A 14,843-nucleotide genomic window follows, 5' to 3' on the forward strand; every position below is an offset into this window, starting at 1 on the left:
TTTTCAATTTGATTTTCCATTTTTTACCCTTGCTGGTGAGCATGACGTGGGTCGGGGGCAGATGACGAGGAGAGGAGAGGAGAAGAGGGGGACATAGTGACGGAGCAGGAGAGAAGCTCAAGCCCTAACTCTAACCCATCGCACGGGCCCAGATCGGGCCCAGCCCCCATTAAGCACGATCGGGACGAGTCGCATCTGTTCATTGACCCTATTCACCCAGTCTTCTGCTAGCGTACTTCCATCTTCCCAGCATTTCCCGTCGGTCAGGGCAGGTATCCGACTACTGGAGGGATGAGTGATCACACTGCAGCGGCGACTGCACGAGCGGGTTGCCAGGCGATCGCCAGTGATGATGAAGTAGTTGCGTGATACTGCATGATGCCGTCCACTTTGTTTCTTTCTCGACCGTCGTCAACCAGCGTCTAGAAAGAGGGAAGTGGCCAGGATGCGCCCAGGATGTGACCAGGATGTGACCAGGATGATGCCCCAGTCACCCGGGTTGTCGGCTCCAGGAACCTGGTTCCCCCCCTACGCAACATCAGCCATTCAAAAAGTCCCGCGGGTCGATCGACGATCAATCTGGTTTTTGCCCATTTGGTGCCTAAGATTATGATGCTTATTACGGAGTATTATCTTTGTCTCTGTCCACAATGTGTCTCAGCACAGTGGGGAAACATGGTTCAGCCCAAGGGGGGCAGATTTGGGGGAAATGACAAATGTCTGCCAATGGAAGATGAATCGCCGTGCTGTGGCAGGCAGCGGGATGTGAGGGGAGACACAGGCCCACTGTCGCGGGAAAGTCATACTGCAACAAAGAAAGAATGACTGGTGTCTCCGTCGCTGAATCCCACCTTGCACACAAGCTTCATTTTTAGCTTTGGGTTTTTCCTTGAATAGAAATTCAGACCACAATGGTCCACTGTTTTGGTGGAGCTGGCGGAGTGGCCGTGTGGCGAAGAGTTTACCGACCGAGCTGAAGAAACGCCATTTGACTGGAAGAGGTCCACGGTTCTCGGCGACACTACCGGACTGGGGCAGGGGGGAAGAGGGGAAGAAAATAATAGTTCACGCAAGTTAGCGAAAGGCACGAACTGCGCGTGCAGATAGGGAATTCTGCAGCAAAGGCGCCTGTCTGAGTGTCTGAGTGTCCGTGTGTCTGTGTGGTTGGTGACTAAGTTAAGTCCTTGTCTGCAGCAGGGTACTTTTGGCGAGCTGAAGGAATGACAAATTCTCCGCCTCACTTTGTACGGTCCCGCGTTGTACTTTGACTCCATTTTGTTACGATGGGTGTTGTGTTGCAAAGTGACAGATCATCCCGAACCGAATTCAGAACTCTCTGCTTCGTCCACCGTGTGTACTGGAGATGGTTCAATGGGCCAATTCTCTCCGTCTGAGTAGTTCGGGTGGAGACACGGCGACTAGTGACTTCCTCCATATGAGGTACCGTACAAATGATCGATGATCTATCCACAGGCTAAGACAACCTGAAGGAGGTAAATAGAGCCGTGCAACCTGATTCGCTCTCAGTAACTCCCTCTACTATACGACCCCATCGAGATCTTCCGGAAAGGCTCGGGGAAGGCTTTCTTCCCGTTCCCCTCCCGCCATTATCGTCCTCAAACAATGGGCCCAACCCGCCCTTTTTCACTGGCCTATTCAGTCAAAACATCGCCTTGTCATGTTTGATACTCATCACTCCTCTCAACGGTTTGCTTTCTTTTCCTTCCAGACGTCCAGGCCTCACCGAATTCTTTTGCTGGTCGTTTGATCCTCTTTTTTCAGGCTATCGAGACGCAACCTGATTCGCTGAGGGAGGTAAGGGTAAATTCGACCCGCCACGCCCGGAAAAAGCAACAAGCAGCAATATTGCGTCTTTCGATGCATGAGCTATCCAATCGCCCAATCACTCTCTGGCAATCGGATGATCTCGTGTCGACAGTCCCCTCCATTTTCCTCCACTGAGGAATTTTTTTTTTCTCTCTGCTTTTCTGTTTCACAGGGATGATCAGTTCTGGCTGCAATCCCTGGGTCCCACAGACCAGGGTGGTGGTCCATCCCGGCTTCGGCATCTCATTCATCTGACTGAAAGTCCATGTCTGGGACGTTTGGACCGTCCTTTGTGCTTTTCTGGAAGAATATGAAAACGCAAAAGTCCCTTCAGGTACGCTTCCGTTGGTCCTTCGGGAATCAACAAAACCCACGAACTGAGGCTGGTGGTGAGGCCCAGAAATGATCCAAGGGGAAAAACAAAATCCTATGATTCGGCAGCATCTATCCGGGTTTATCGCCTGCCTCGGTTGATCGTCGACCCCCAGGATCATCAAGTGAGCACATGTTCAGAAGAACGGAGTACCGCTACGGAGGAGTGCCTCGAAGAAATCCTGAACCAAGGGGAACGTGCTGAGAACGAATCATGGAGGTGGTGACGATCACTTGATCAGGCTGTTGCTCGCAGCTCGCTCGACTCGACTCGATTGACTTTCCAGGCGACTGCGATCGCGACGCTCTGAGCGTCTCCCCTCCACCCAACTGATCCAGCCCATTCGCTGCTCGCAAAAGTTGATCCATGGATCTGGAGACGGGCTCCATACGAAGGAAGGGACCCATCGCGGCGGCTAAACCAGCTACCAACAGACCGTCCTATCCAGGATCCCGGGATGTACTTGGGTCGTATCTCGCATGATCAGAAGGGGTCCGTGGATGACCTCGTGTGAATGGTGGAAACCAGACTCGTGCATGCGCATATTCTCCCCGCGTGAGGGAGCGGAGGAGTTCAGGGCGGTGGTTCTAACTACATGACTTCAAGGTGATGCTATTTGGTTGCGATTAGACGGAGTGACGAGACACACCTGGCGGAGATGAGCGAGGATGACGACTTGCTCGATCTGTAAATCACACTGCACAGCGCAGATGTCAGGATTCCGATCGTGCGAATGTGATACTATCCCGGTGCAGAATGACGGACACCGTCTGGATGCTGTGGCGCTGTGTGGCGCGGGCGACCCCGGGAAGGAAGACGATTGGAAGCTTCTCTCCGAGGGTGGGATGGGCATTGATAACGCCCGATGGGGCCCTATTGGAGGTGATCCGGGAATGTATCACGGTCGGATCCTTTCTCAGTCAGCTGTGTCTGGCTGGTTGCTCGCCCCCATTGATGTAATCTGACTCCGCTGGCGCGCAAGTATACCTCAGCTTGCAGAATAGATTGAAGATACCGAGTATAGTACATCATCGTGAACACCACCATTGAACCCAGTTTGTCAATCCGCTCCACATTCATCGCAGACCAAAACCAGTTTCAACGTGCACCCGTTCCACCCCTACCAAGATAATCCCTGTCGTGCAGCATCACCACCGCCAGAAGTGCATCAAACGTGTAACCGTGTCCAACGTAATCCGCCTGCTCTCCTGTTTCGTGTTCATTTTCTCCCAGCAAATATTAGAAATAAAAAAATAAATAAAATAAATAAAACAAACCACCCCCAAAACTAAATTAAATTTCCGAATCCTTCGCCCCCTCGCGGGGTCTAGCCCTGTCATCAGCAAATTATTGGAAACCCTATACCCTATACTGATAGAGTGCCCCTACCGACCAGTCTTGCACGGATAGCTGCACGCCTCAGCCCGCATCCCAGGATCAAACCCAGTGCAGGGTCTAGCAGTATAAAAGCCCTAGGACCATGCCAGATGATTCTCACCGCTGTTCACACAACCCGGAGTTCATCCACCGCTGGAAACAAAAGCAACTGCTTAGACTTTGTTATTTCTTTCTGTCCACTTCTGCCCGAAACGCGCTCTAGACATTCTATAAACCTTGTCGAGCTGCAATACTGCAATTCTTGTCCTGACTGTGCATGAAGCAGACGCCCTCACTTCCACTTGCTTTTCTTGACTTTGCTTTGCTAGGACTGGTCCGGCACCATGGCCCCGATTTCCCTCTGTGACGGCAGCAGCAGCAGCAGCAGCAGTAGCAGTACTTCCACGCCCACCGTGCCGGAATCCTTCCTCCCGCTGCTCGAACAAATCAAGCAAGCCGTGCAGCAGGAAGAGAGCCCCGAGCGGACGGCCAAATCCCACTTCCAGCTACTGGGACTGGTGGACCAGCTGCGCCTGGCCATTGAGAGTCCGACCGAGACGCTGCTGCGGTTAATCTACCAGGTGCGACCCTTTACATCTGGGCAGCTACAATCCCCGTTCATCACTAACTAGCAGCTACCCCCACAAAAGCCCCCGCAGAACGCCGCCCTCCGCACCGTGATGGACATGAACCTGTTCCCCCTGCTCATGGAGCACCGCCCAGCAGGCCTGTCCGCGACCGCGCTGGCCGAGAAGACCGGGGCGGAGCGGGCGTTGATCGGTACGTGACCCTGACTGACCCTTTCCCATTCCTCAAAAAGATAGTGCAAATGCCCTTACTTACCGAAGCAAAGTCCGGCTCATGCGCGTCATGGCCTCATTAGGGCTGTGCAGCACCCCAACGGCCGAGCACTACGCCGCCAACGAGAAGACCGCTGCGCTGGTGCAGCCCATTGGTCGGGACGGGGTGCCATGCATGTACGTTTTCCTTCATCGATGCAATGCCCCCAAAACAGCCAAACAAACCTACCCAACCCAAAGCACGCAAGCAGACCGAAAAAGAAAAGGCTAACAGCAGAAAAGCTACGACCTAACCCTCCCCACCCTCAGCACCCTCCCCACCTACTTCGCAACGCACGCCTACACCACCCCCAAGGAATACGCTCACGCGCCGATGAAATGGGCCGTCGGCGCCAGCCAGTTCGAGTGGCTGGCGCAGCACAAACCGCGCCAGCAGCGCTTCAACTCGTACATGGCGAGTCGGCGCGCAGGGAAACCCGAGTGGTTCGAGATCTACCCGGTTACGCGGCTCACCGACCCTGGTCTACCGTCATTGCAGGAAGACCCCGAGGCGGTGTTGATCGTCGATGTCGGCGGGAACCAAGGGCACGATTTACTGGCGTTCCAGGCCCGGTTCCCCGATCTCCCCGGACGGAGGGTGCTGCAGGATTTGCCGAAGGTGGTGAATTGGGAGGTCGGGATGGGGGTGGAGGCCATGGGGTATAGTTTTCTGGAGGAGCAGGTTGTTAAAGGTACCCCCCCCCCTCTTTTCCTTTTTTTGGGTCGTGTAGGGTCACCCCTTGCACCCAAGGCCAATGCGGCAAGCAGCAGGCAGCAAAGCACCGAGATCACCGGCCAAGTATACTGACAGTGGCAGCCGCACGAACCTACTACTTCCGCGCCATCTTCCACGACTGGCCCGACGCCACCTGCCACCGTATCCTGCAGAACACTGTCGCCGCCATGGACCCCGCGCACTCGCGGGTGCTGATCGTCGATATGGTTCTTCCGGATACCAATGTGCCGCTGCTTCAGGCTTCCCTCGATATCCAGATGATGAGCATCGGGGCGGGCGTGGAGCGCTCGGAACGCCAGTGGCGGGAGCTGCTGGGAGCGGCCGGGCTGGAGGTGACGGGGATTTGGAATACGAATCCCGGGATGGAGTCGGTGATTGAGGCTGTTGTGAGGCAGTAGTCTATCATTGGGCTTGGGTTTGGGGATGGGGATGGGTAGGTGGGGGTTGCTTTCGAGGCAGAGGCAGTGTTCGAGTTCGGGTTCGGTGTTTCAACTGGATAGGGTGGTGTCTGTGCGTATCTGGTTTTACTGGTATCTAGGTAGGGAAGTTGATAGATAGTGAGGATACAGGTACAGGTACAGGTACAGGTATGAGGGAGACGTAGGCGTTAGGTTGACATTTGGCGTTGCGTGGGTTAGGGTTTTTTGACAGGTCCAATCAACTAAATTAGAAACTTTGTTTCCACCACTGACTGACGGCACTTGTGCCTCATCCACCCACCGAAACAAAACACAATCCAAAAACTGGCGTCTCCGGTGGACACGAAGTTGCCTTGAATCCTGAGAAACCTCCTTACTGAGTCTGGGGTGTTACAGCAGCAGCGCAGCACAGACTCAATTGACTTCCCACCGCACTCGCACCATCTGACAACGCTCAAACCAAAAGCAACAAACTCAATTCCAACTCTTCCTTTAAAAAAAAAAAGCCCCCCAGACCTCAACCCATACACCTTCCACCCCTTGCATTCCACAACCTCGTAACGCAACCCCCTTCTCCAACTAAACACCTCCCACGGCGGTCAAGATCGGGATCTTTCATCCGCCACGCACGCACCAACCACACATACACAACCTGGTGGCAGCCAGAACAAGCTCACCCCACAACACAACATGCAACCCCACCCCGTAAGTTGCATATAAATACAATTCCCATAAACATCGCTAGTCTTTGTGCCCTGGCTTTTGCTCTGCGCAATGAATATCGTATGAGCATACTTTAATGGAGTTTGAACGCACCGACCGGGTGGAGAAAAGGCTGTCAGTCGGAGCTGTCATATTGGTTTACCGCAAGGGGGTGGCGGGGGCGGTGGTGGTGGTGGTGGTGGTCATGGGGTTGCGGACTGGAACAATTAACGACAACCGACTACTCGGTGTGTCACGGCGTTCAGATCCGGATGGGGGAGGGGGCTATCTTAGCACCGAGAGTCACCGAGAGAACCATCGAGAGATGTGGAGGCTGGGTCGTGGACTGGACTCGCTATAATGGCTATTGTTTTGGAGAGCGCCTTCTCGGTTCGTTTTGCTTCCAGCTTGGTTGGGGAGCAGAGTCAGGGATACGGTGTGGACGAGCACTGGAATGGCCCCTGGCTCTCGTGTCGAGGCTGGAGTCTGTGGCGTTGTGGTGGTGTGGAATTGGACTGCTGGTCAGCCAGGCTGGTCGTTTATTTGCCGAACAAGTTGCTGATACGACAGGCTAATACTTCCGCACGGTGCTTTGATCAACTGATGACTTGCCTGGGTCCTTGCGCTTCTGGGAAGCCTCATGTCTACACTACAGTTCTACACGATTCGTGAACAGCCTTTCAGGCTCACTTAATTCACTATTTAATCTATCGAGAGTTGACAAGTAACAATTTGAAGCCAGGAGTGTTGTGACCTCCAAACAGACATCACGCCGGCATCAACATGTGGACGAACTTATAATACATGAATCCACGATGAAGGGAAGAGAGCTTCCATGGGATATATTGCAACAAAAACATTTTCAAAACAATTATGTCAAAAGCTTTAAACCAGCAACATCATGGCAAGAGCGCCAAGAATGCCGGACGCACCGAGGGACAGCTTGCTAGCACCACCAGTGAAGAGGGCCGCGGCAGGGGTAGTGGCAGACGATGAGCCAGAGCTTGAGCTGGAGCCCGAGCTGGAGGTTCCAGAGGTGCTGCTAGACGAGGTAGGAGCACTCGTGGGAATGCCAGGGGCGGCAAGTCTGCTAGAGGAGGGGGCGACGGAGAACGAAGGCACAGCAGAGCTGGAGGGGCCGAAGCCGATGGCATCGGCACCGGACGGGATAACGCCAGAAGAGCCGGATCCGTGGCTTCCACTGGAGGAAGCAGAGCTACCCTGACCGTTGGCTTCGGTGCTGGCACCGCTCACAGTAGAGCCATTGGCGGATGCAGCCGCAGACGCAGAGTTACCGGAGCTACCATTAGCCTCAGCACTGGCACCGCTTGAGGCAGAGGCCGAGCCAGATCCAGAAACAGAGCTGCTTGAGCTGCCGTTAGCCTCAGCACTTGCTCCGGAGGCACTGGAACCAGCAGAGCTACCCGAGCTGCCGTTGACCTCAGAACTTGCGCCAGCAGTAGAGCCAGTAGAGCCAGAGCCGTTGGAACCAGTAGAGCCGGCGGAGCCAGTAGAGCCGGTGGAGCCAGTAGTACCGGTAGAACCAGTGCTGGACTCGGTAGAGCTGCCAGAGGAGCCGGTCGAGCCAGAGGAGCCAGCAGAACCGGTGCCGGTAGAGCCGGTAGAACCGGTGCTGGACTCGGTAGAGCTGCCAGAGGAGCCGGTCGAGCCAGAGGAGCCAGTAGAACCGGTGCCGGTAGAGCCGGTAGAACCGGTGCTGGACTCGGAAGAGCTACCGGTGGAGGAAGGGCCAGCGGAGGTGTTTCCAGAAGAGCTACCAGTGGAGCCTGGTGAGCTAGTAGAGTCGTTGGAAGAGCTTCCAGTGCTGCCAGTGCTGCCAGAGGAGCCAGTAGAAGCGCCCTGGTTACCATTGGACTCTGCACTAGCACCGCTGACGGTAGAAGAAGAGGGAGACGAGCCGGTGCTAGACTGGGTGGTCGACCCACCAGTGGAAGGGGTGTTGTCGGAAGAACCAGTGCGCGACTCTTCAGATGCAGAAGCGCCGGTAGAGGAGCCGGTAGTAGAGCCAGTCGAGCCAGTAGAGCCGGTTGAGCCAGTAGAACTGCTGCTAGATTAAAAAAAAAAGTAGATCCAGTAGATCCAGTAGATCCAGTAGATCCAGTAGAGCCAGTAGAGCCAGTAGATCCAGTAGAGCCGGTCGAACCAGTCGAATCAGTAGAGCCAATAACGCCAGTTGAACCAGTGGAGCCGGTCGAATCAGTCGAACCAGAGCCAGAGCCAGTGCCAGACCCGTTGGCCTGGGCGCTAGCACCGCTGACAATGGTTGAGGAGGCAGCAGGAGAGGAACCAGCCCCGCTAGCGTTGGACCCGGAGGAAGCGCTGCCGCCGGTAAGACCAGTAGCACCAGTCCTCTCAGCAGAGCAGACAGTGGCAGTAGCAGTGACGGTCACATAGCGAGTGGACTTGGACGTGGAGCCCGAGACTTCACCAGCAACAGAGATAACACCGACAGTGGCGACCTGCGAAGTGGATTCGGACTCGGCAGAGGCGGACTCGGCGGCAGCTGCGGGAGCAATGGTGGTGGCAGCAGATGTGGCGCCGGCGTTGGTAGCAGCACCGTTAGAAACAGCAGCAGTAGTGGCAGCGGCATCGGTCACAGCAGAGTTGGCAGAAGCAGTGGTAGCAGCAGCGTTGGTAGCAGCAGCGTCGGTAGCAGCAGCGTTGGTAGCAGCAGCGTTGGTAGCAGCAGCATTGGTAGCAACAGTAGCGACCGAAGTTGAGGCAGCAGCAGCGGCGACAGACTCGGTCTCACTGGCAGTAGAGAGAGACTGAGCAACAGAGGTGGCACTGCTGGCAGCGTTAGAAGCAGAGGCAGAGGCAGTCGCGCCACCAGTCTGGAAGATCTTGATGTAGTTAATCTCCCAGAAGGATTCCTCAAAAGCAGAAGGGTTCTCGGCAACATAGGCAACGCAGCTCTTGGTAGCACTGGTCTTATCACTGATAGGGCAGCCAGACGAGAGGAAAACACCGCCGGCCCAATCACCACAGAAGGTAGTGTCGAAGATGAACTTCTGGGACTTGAAATGTTCGGCGAAGTTGCAAGATCCCTGTAGGTGGCCCATGGGAGTGCCGAAGGCAGAGATGTCGGGGGTGCCAGCAGTGATCGACGTGGGGATGGAGTCACGAGCAAAGTACCAGAACTTGATGTAGTCCTCCTGCCACTCCATAGCATACACACCACCACCTTGCTCGTTGAAAGGGGTGCCTGAAGAGCCCTCCGAGCTCTGGACGACACAACCCGTGGTCCCAGCATCCTCACCACAGTGGGTGGCAGTCAAGGTACCAGTCATATCACTTTGGGCGGAGACGTCACAGGTGCCGCTGGTGTGAAGGACAATCTCGCTGGCCGTGTTCAAGTTGACGGCCTCAATGATATCAATCTCACCATCGGCTGGCCAATTGGCACCGGTCGACCAGAAAGCAGGCCAGGTACCGCATACGCTACCGGGCATGTGTGCGAGATCAATGATAAAAAGACCGTGGTCATAGTACTTCTTGCTCTCGATGCGGACCGACTCGCGACCGGGTCCGGTAGTGCTTAGCTTTGTTGTGTGGTCAACACCCATATAGAAGGAGCCATTGTTGTTGACCTTGACCAATCCGGAACTCTCAGCATAGCTCTGGTTAGTATAGGTGACAAAACCGTTCGTGGGGTCAGCGCCGGTGTAGAAGTCGAAGTATTCGAGGAAACCCTCGCCTTGCCAGGTCTGGACGAGGTTATAGCTGGTGGCAATGGCAGGGGAGATAAGAGCGAGTGAGCTCACGCTCAGAAGCGTGAATGAAGAAGGCATCGTCACTGTTGATATCAAGCGAGCGAGGACGATGCAAATGTTAAAAAAAGGGAGGCCCTGAGGAAGGGTGGAAGATGAGATCGCGGAAGAGGCTTTCCCGCAACGATTGGCGTCAGTAAGAGTGGTAAGGAATGATAGACAGACAACAGCCTTCAAGGCCGATGACGTGGATTGAGAATGACCGAACGAAGATCGAGGCGCAGAGATCAATCTGCAGCGAAAGGAAACAAAAGAATGTATAGGAATTATGAACAATCGGAAAGGGAGAGAGAAGAAAGATAGGGAATGTACATCGAACCGACAGAAAAGGAAGTATGCGAAACCCGACTCACGGCTGGGGGCAGGTCGGTCAATAATATAATAGAACCGTAAAATCCTAAATAGAACCATAACACACCCTCCCCCTGGCGAGCCCCGACAGACACCCTGCCTACCCAGAGCTCCAATGTTGAGTGGCTGCGGACCAGCATGGTTGTCGCCGGCCATAGCGAAACGGCTAGTCATTGTCGGCTGGGCCCATTCACCGAGCGTCAAGGCAACACGGCCATTGGAGAGAGGGAGAAAGGGTGGTTCGTGCCGCGTTAGCGGGCTTCCCAGGCACGGAACGAATCAGCAAGCGGGGATGCATGAGTTTAGTTTTCCTTCATTCTTGGGCTCGGCATGTCGGGTGGATCGAACAACAGAGCAGAGGCGTGGTGGTGGAAACCTGAAACGCGACGAGACTGTCTGAGGGGGAAGATGAAACAGGAGACTGTCTTGGGTGCGATTGCGCTGCTAGCTAGTCAAGTCTTGCATGCAGAATGGACAAGTCGATATGTACAATGGACCAGGATTGTTGATCTACTGATTGTATCTTCGACCGATCGCCATCAAGCCGTGTTGTTGCTGTGCTGCAGAAGAAAGAGGGAGGTGAGAGACGGAGCCGTGCTGGGGCAACCATCAGCCCGTGCACATTCTCGACCAGTCCAGCAGCGCCGCGGGCAGAGTTGCCGATCCGGGGCACCAGTCCGAGGCAGAAGGCATCGTGCGAGGAGTAGATAGACTATGCTCCATTCCCGCGTCGGGGTTGAGTCCAGAGGCCAGAGTTCTAGACACGGAGAGGGTGGAGCAACACGGACGACGCCGTTGTTTCTTTGAGACCAAGTGGAGGAGCGAACAACGACAAGAATAGCATCAAAGAAGACTCGAACCGAGTATGAGAATTGAGTTTCCTTCAGCAATTATCTGCACTGAATGAATGGATAATAATCCATAAAGAAAGGAGGAGACTGGAGATGCCATTCCAGTAACTGAGGCAGTTGCGGAAGAAAGAATGTCAGAAACGCGCATCCGCGGCTCGCTGCAAGTGGTGCCTGGCTGCCTGGCTGCCTGGCTGGTGCCTTGAGAAAGCGTCCACTGTGGCTGGGGCGATTCTCCCGCTCTGCTGTGGCTCAACCGCGCCGACGCGTGGCTGACCGCCCCTCCCATCTCCTTCCAGTCGACGATCACCTCATGTAGATTTCCCATGCTCATCTATCCCATGTAATTGTCCTTAACTGCAAGTCCTAAGGTTATTCCAGTTTCCCACTCGAGTCTCCAACATTTCTTGTTTCTTGTCCTCCCGACCAGGGTCACTGTCCCAGTGTCCCTGAACCTAATCTCCGTCCCCAGCAAGCAAAAAAAGTCTACATTTTTGACCCGAGCTTTCCCCCTGAGCTACGAAATACTAGGAATCCTGTCCATGGGCTGAGAGAAAGCCAAGCAAATCCGATGGAGACGGCCTTACGGTCCTGGACATGTGGTCCTGTGGTGCTATGGGTCCCTCGGCCCAAAGAGCCGTAACTTAGCAGTAGTACGGCTAGATGTCGGCCATAGCGGATATTGAGTGATTACGAGTATTTCGAGCGACCACAGAGGCTTCCACCGTCGACTTACGAAACTTCTCTCTGCTGGCGGGAAATGACAAGTCTGTGCCACATCCAGTTATGGGGAAGGCTTCCCCCTCCACGCAACACTGACGACGCCTGTCATATTCTCTTGGCTTGCTTCCACATCTCGCATGACACATGATAATCCTATCTTGACAGGGACCCAAAATCTGACATGCAGGTTGAAAATCTCCGTGCTCGCTAGTTTATCCCGGCAGTCTCCCAGCTTGAACCCTGATCCGCGCTAGTCTCCGATTCTCGTATCTCCCTCGCTAGTCGCTACGGTTGACTTTGGTGGCTAAGACAGGGGAAGAGTCATGGCTTGACTGCTCGTTTTCAGGTACAGCTCAGCCAAGAGAACCCATGGCTCGTGCTGTGGGCAGAATTGGCCATTCTAGGGATTTTTCTCGCTCTAAATGTACACTTTGTGGTAAGGGAATCGCCATTGAGGTCCCTAGCAACCTGCATGACTCGGTAATGCCTGATCTATCGATTCGGTCATGTCCGGACCAAGAATGGGGCCTGTTGGAGCGCTTTGGTAGGTTTGACCACAAAATGGGAAAGCCCCCATGGTAGACCCTGAGTTCCGCAGGGTGTGACAGGTTGCCAGACACTCCGTAGTCCCTCGCTAAAATGGTGAAATCCGACCTATTGCATTCACCATCGTAAAATTGCCACGAACATCATTTTAGGACATTCCATAGAGATCTGGTTCGAACAGAACCGAAACATGGCGGCGGCGACATGTCATTCGCATGTCAGAGTCAAAGCCACGCGACGACTTCCAACCTCCGGAAGGAGGTTCCTGGGTGAAGTCAATCGCCGGATGTGGCTTCGAGACAAGTGCTCATTCTATCTCAGACATCTGAATTTCACTTGTTCTCGACGTTCTGCCTATGACTGTACGCTGTTATAATCATGGTAAAGCATGAGTCAATGCAAGGCTGTCTTTCCTTCGCAGGACAGGTCCGGTCTCGGGCAGGCGTGCTGAGAACAGGCCATATCATAGAAAATGAGCCGGTTTTTCCTCCTGTGTCACGCAAATCACATCCATGGGGAATGTGAAGCCGTTCTGCTGCTCGAAACGAGGGCATTCGCCTGCCTTCACTTCGAAGTTAGTACACCTCAATCCATACCTCAGCCCCCAGTACACTCTCTGAGAGCCTTTTCCACATCGCGACGGCGGAAACCGGGTGTCCATCCAAGACAAATACCACACCCCGACAAAACTACAACATATTAGCAAATAAACTCAACACAATACTCAAAAAGTCATACTTTTAATCAGCCGCTTCGCATTCACCGCAGGAGCAGGCTGGTGAGAATCCTTTTCAACTTCTGGCGGCGCATGTGCGAACAGGCGAACGCCTTGTTCACGAAGATAACCCTCCAAGTCACCCATGTCAAACCAATCGCCAGCGAGGACTTTCTGTAGTTGCGGTGGGAACTCTAGCAGAGGCTCCGGCAGAACCACCCATCGAACACCAGGCCGATGTAGGTAACTTGCCAATCCAGCCTTGGCGGCAGTCCACGGGTAATGGGTGCCTGCTCCGCCCAGGCTGAAGAAAGGGATGTCCTTCCAGTCTTCGTAGCGTTTCTTTCCGTCCTTCGTGTTAAGCGCGGCGTAGAACAGCCCCGTTAGGGTCTTCCGATCCACAATGGTAAGCGGCAAGCAGAAGTGTCTCATTATGCGCTCTGTGCTGATGTTGTCATCGCACAAGGCAAGACAACCGTGATAGATGCACGACATGTGCAATCGGCTCATGAATACAGACAGTTCCATCTCCTGGATATCCGGGAGCACCAGCTGCCGGGGAGGAGGCCTCAGAGCCGGTCTGAATGGCGTTACCTGCTTTTCAGATTGGAAGATGGGTAGAACAGGAGGGTAGGTCTTCCCAAAGTCTATAGGCATAGAGAATTGAGAACTGGTTCTCGAGGATGCTGACGAAGGCACCAGGGCTGTCGAGTCTGCTCCGTCCTTGTTGGCATCTTTCGCCAGATTAAGACACGTCTGCACAGTATGGTGCAGATGCTCCGCCAGGTGAGGGTTCGACTCTAGAACCCCAGACTGAACGAGCTGGTCGCTGAGCGAAAGTACAGCCGAGCTCATCTGCTCGACTACGGACTCTAATTCTCCGATGCGACTCTTAAGGGAGGACATGTTCGCTTCCTTCCGCGAGCGATAGGCGCGCTGCGCAAGGCGAATCTGCCGCCGTCGCCTCTGAGTAATATTTAAGCAGCTGCAAGTCAGATCAGGCAATGATGATAACAAAGACATACCTCTTCAGGATCTTCTGCGAGGGATTCATCGAGCACCTTTCGAGGCCGACCTCGTTTGGCCGTCGTACTTGCCCCTGATGTAGGCTTCTCAGCCCCAGCGCGTTGGCGCTTGGGACGCTCTGCTACAACATGATCTGCAAGCGTCTGCTGACTGTCGACTGTGCTTGAAGTACTATCGATCTCAAACACATGGTCGGACGTGATGCCACCGAATAAGGTTGGCTGGGTATGGTCTTCATGTAACGAATCAGCAGCCTCGGGCACAGGGTAGGAGCAAGCTGAGAGCAGCGAGGTGATCTGTGGTGACGCCATTAAATCCGACGCAGGGTGAGTAGAACCAAAGAATTGATCATGGATAGTCTCCCAGGGCACTAGAGTGGCGTCGGTATCCGTTGCACCTTCTTGTGTTGCGGCATAATTCAGATGCGCCATAGCATCATAGGTGGGGTATTTATGTCTTAGGTGACCGACCGAATGCTACTCTTTGGAAAAATAGGAACGCCGCGGATGAGCTGTTATAGACACGGTCACTCAAACTTGTATGCTATCAGCCGGTTGCCACGCGTGAGGA

General features: G+C 54.3%; 4 protein-coding genes across 4 annotated transcripts; 1 reads left to right on the forward strand and 3 right to left on the reverse strand.

The window, feature by feature from the left end:
* Nucleotides 1–1,620: 1,620 nt before the first annotated feature.
* Nucleotides 1,621–2,594, reverse strand: BO82DRAFT_62430 (uncharacterized protein). Its single transcript, XM_025641401.1, has one exon. The coding sequence runs from the start codon at nucleotides 2,319–2,321 to the stop codon at nucleotides 1,779–1,781; it is 543 nt and encodes a 180-aa protein (XP_025492681.1). The 5' UTR covers nucleotides 2,322–2,594; the 3' UTR covers nucleotides 1,621–1,778.
* A 1,067-nt stretch (nucleotides 2,595–3,661) lies between these two features.
* Nucleotides 3,662–5,826, forward strand: BO82DRAFT_308650 (S-adenosyl-L-methionine-dependent methyltransferase). The gene is made up of 5 exons (XM_025632323.1): nucleotides 3,662–4,158; nucleotides 4,228–4,357; nucleotides 4,431–4,554; nucleotides 4,660–5,108; nucleotides 5,234–5,826. Exons 1-5 carry the CDS (start codon nucleotides 3,922–3,924, stop codon nucleotides 5,548–5,550), a joined length of 1,257 nt encoding a protein of 418 aa, XP_025492682.1. The 5' UTR covers nucleotides 3,662–3,921; the 3' UTR covers nucleotides 5,551–5,826.
* A 3,305-nt stretch (nucleotides 5,827–9,131) lies between these two features.
* Nucleotides 9,132–10,085, reverse strand: eng2 (putative GPI anchored endo-1,3(4)-beta-glucanase; the record flags this gene model as incomplete). Its single annotated transcript, XM_025630861.1, has 1 exon — nucleotides 9,132–10,085. A coding segment is annotated over one exon (954 nt), but the record flags the coding sequence as incomplete, so codon positions are not given.
* Nucleotides 10,086–13,129: 3,044 nt separating this feature from the next.
* On the reverse strand, nucleotides 13,130–14,704 carry BO82DRAFT_401471 (bZIP transcription factor; the record flags this gene model as incomplete). Its single annotated transcript, XM_025639262.1, has 3 exons — nucleotides 13,130–13,221; nucleotides 13,271–14,213; nucleotides 14,273–14,704. The coding sequence occupies 3 exons, from the start codon at nucleotides 14,702–14,704 to the stop codon at nucleotides 13,130–13,132; spliced, it is 1,467 nt and encodes a 488-aa protein (XP_025492684.1).
* Between the last annotated feature and the right edge of the window lie 139 nt (nucleotides 14,705–14,843).

Source organism: Aspergillus uvarum, assembly GCF_003184745.1.
Source record: "Aspergillus uvarum CBS 121591 unplaced genomic scaffold BO82scaffold_22, whole genome shotgun sequence".
In the NCBI taxonomy this organism is placed as follows: domain Eukaryota; kingdom Fungi; phylum Ascomycota; class Eurotiomycetes; order Eurotiales; family Aspergillaceae; genus Aspergillus; species Aspergillus uvarum.

Coding starts and splice junctions, on each gene's coding strand:
- BO82DRAFT_62430 (XM_025641401.1), bottom strand. CDS start 2,321: ATGATCCTGGGGGTCGACGATCAACCGAGGCAGGCGATAAACCCGGAT.
- BO82DRAFT_308650 (XM_025632323.1), top strand. CDS start 3,922: ATGGCCCCGATTTCCCTCTGTGACGGCAGCAGCAGCAGCAGCAGCAGT. Junction 4,159..4,227: donor TGCTGCGGTTAATCTACCAG/GTGCGACCCTTT, acceptor CCCCCACAAAAG/CCCCCGCAGAACGCCGCCCT. Junction 5,109..5,233: donor GGAGGAGCAGGTTGTTAAAG/GTACCCCCCCCC, acceptor TGACAGTGGCAG/CCGCACGAACCTACTACTTC.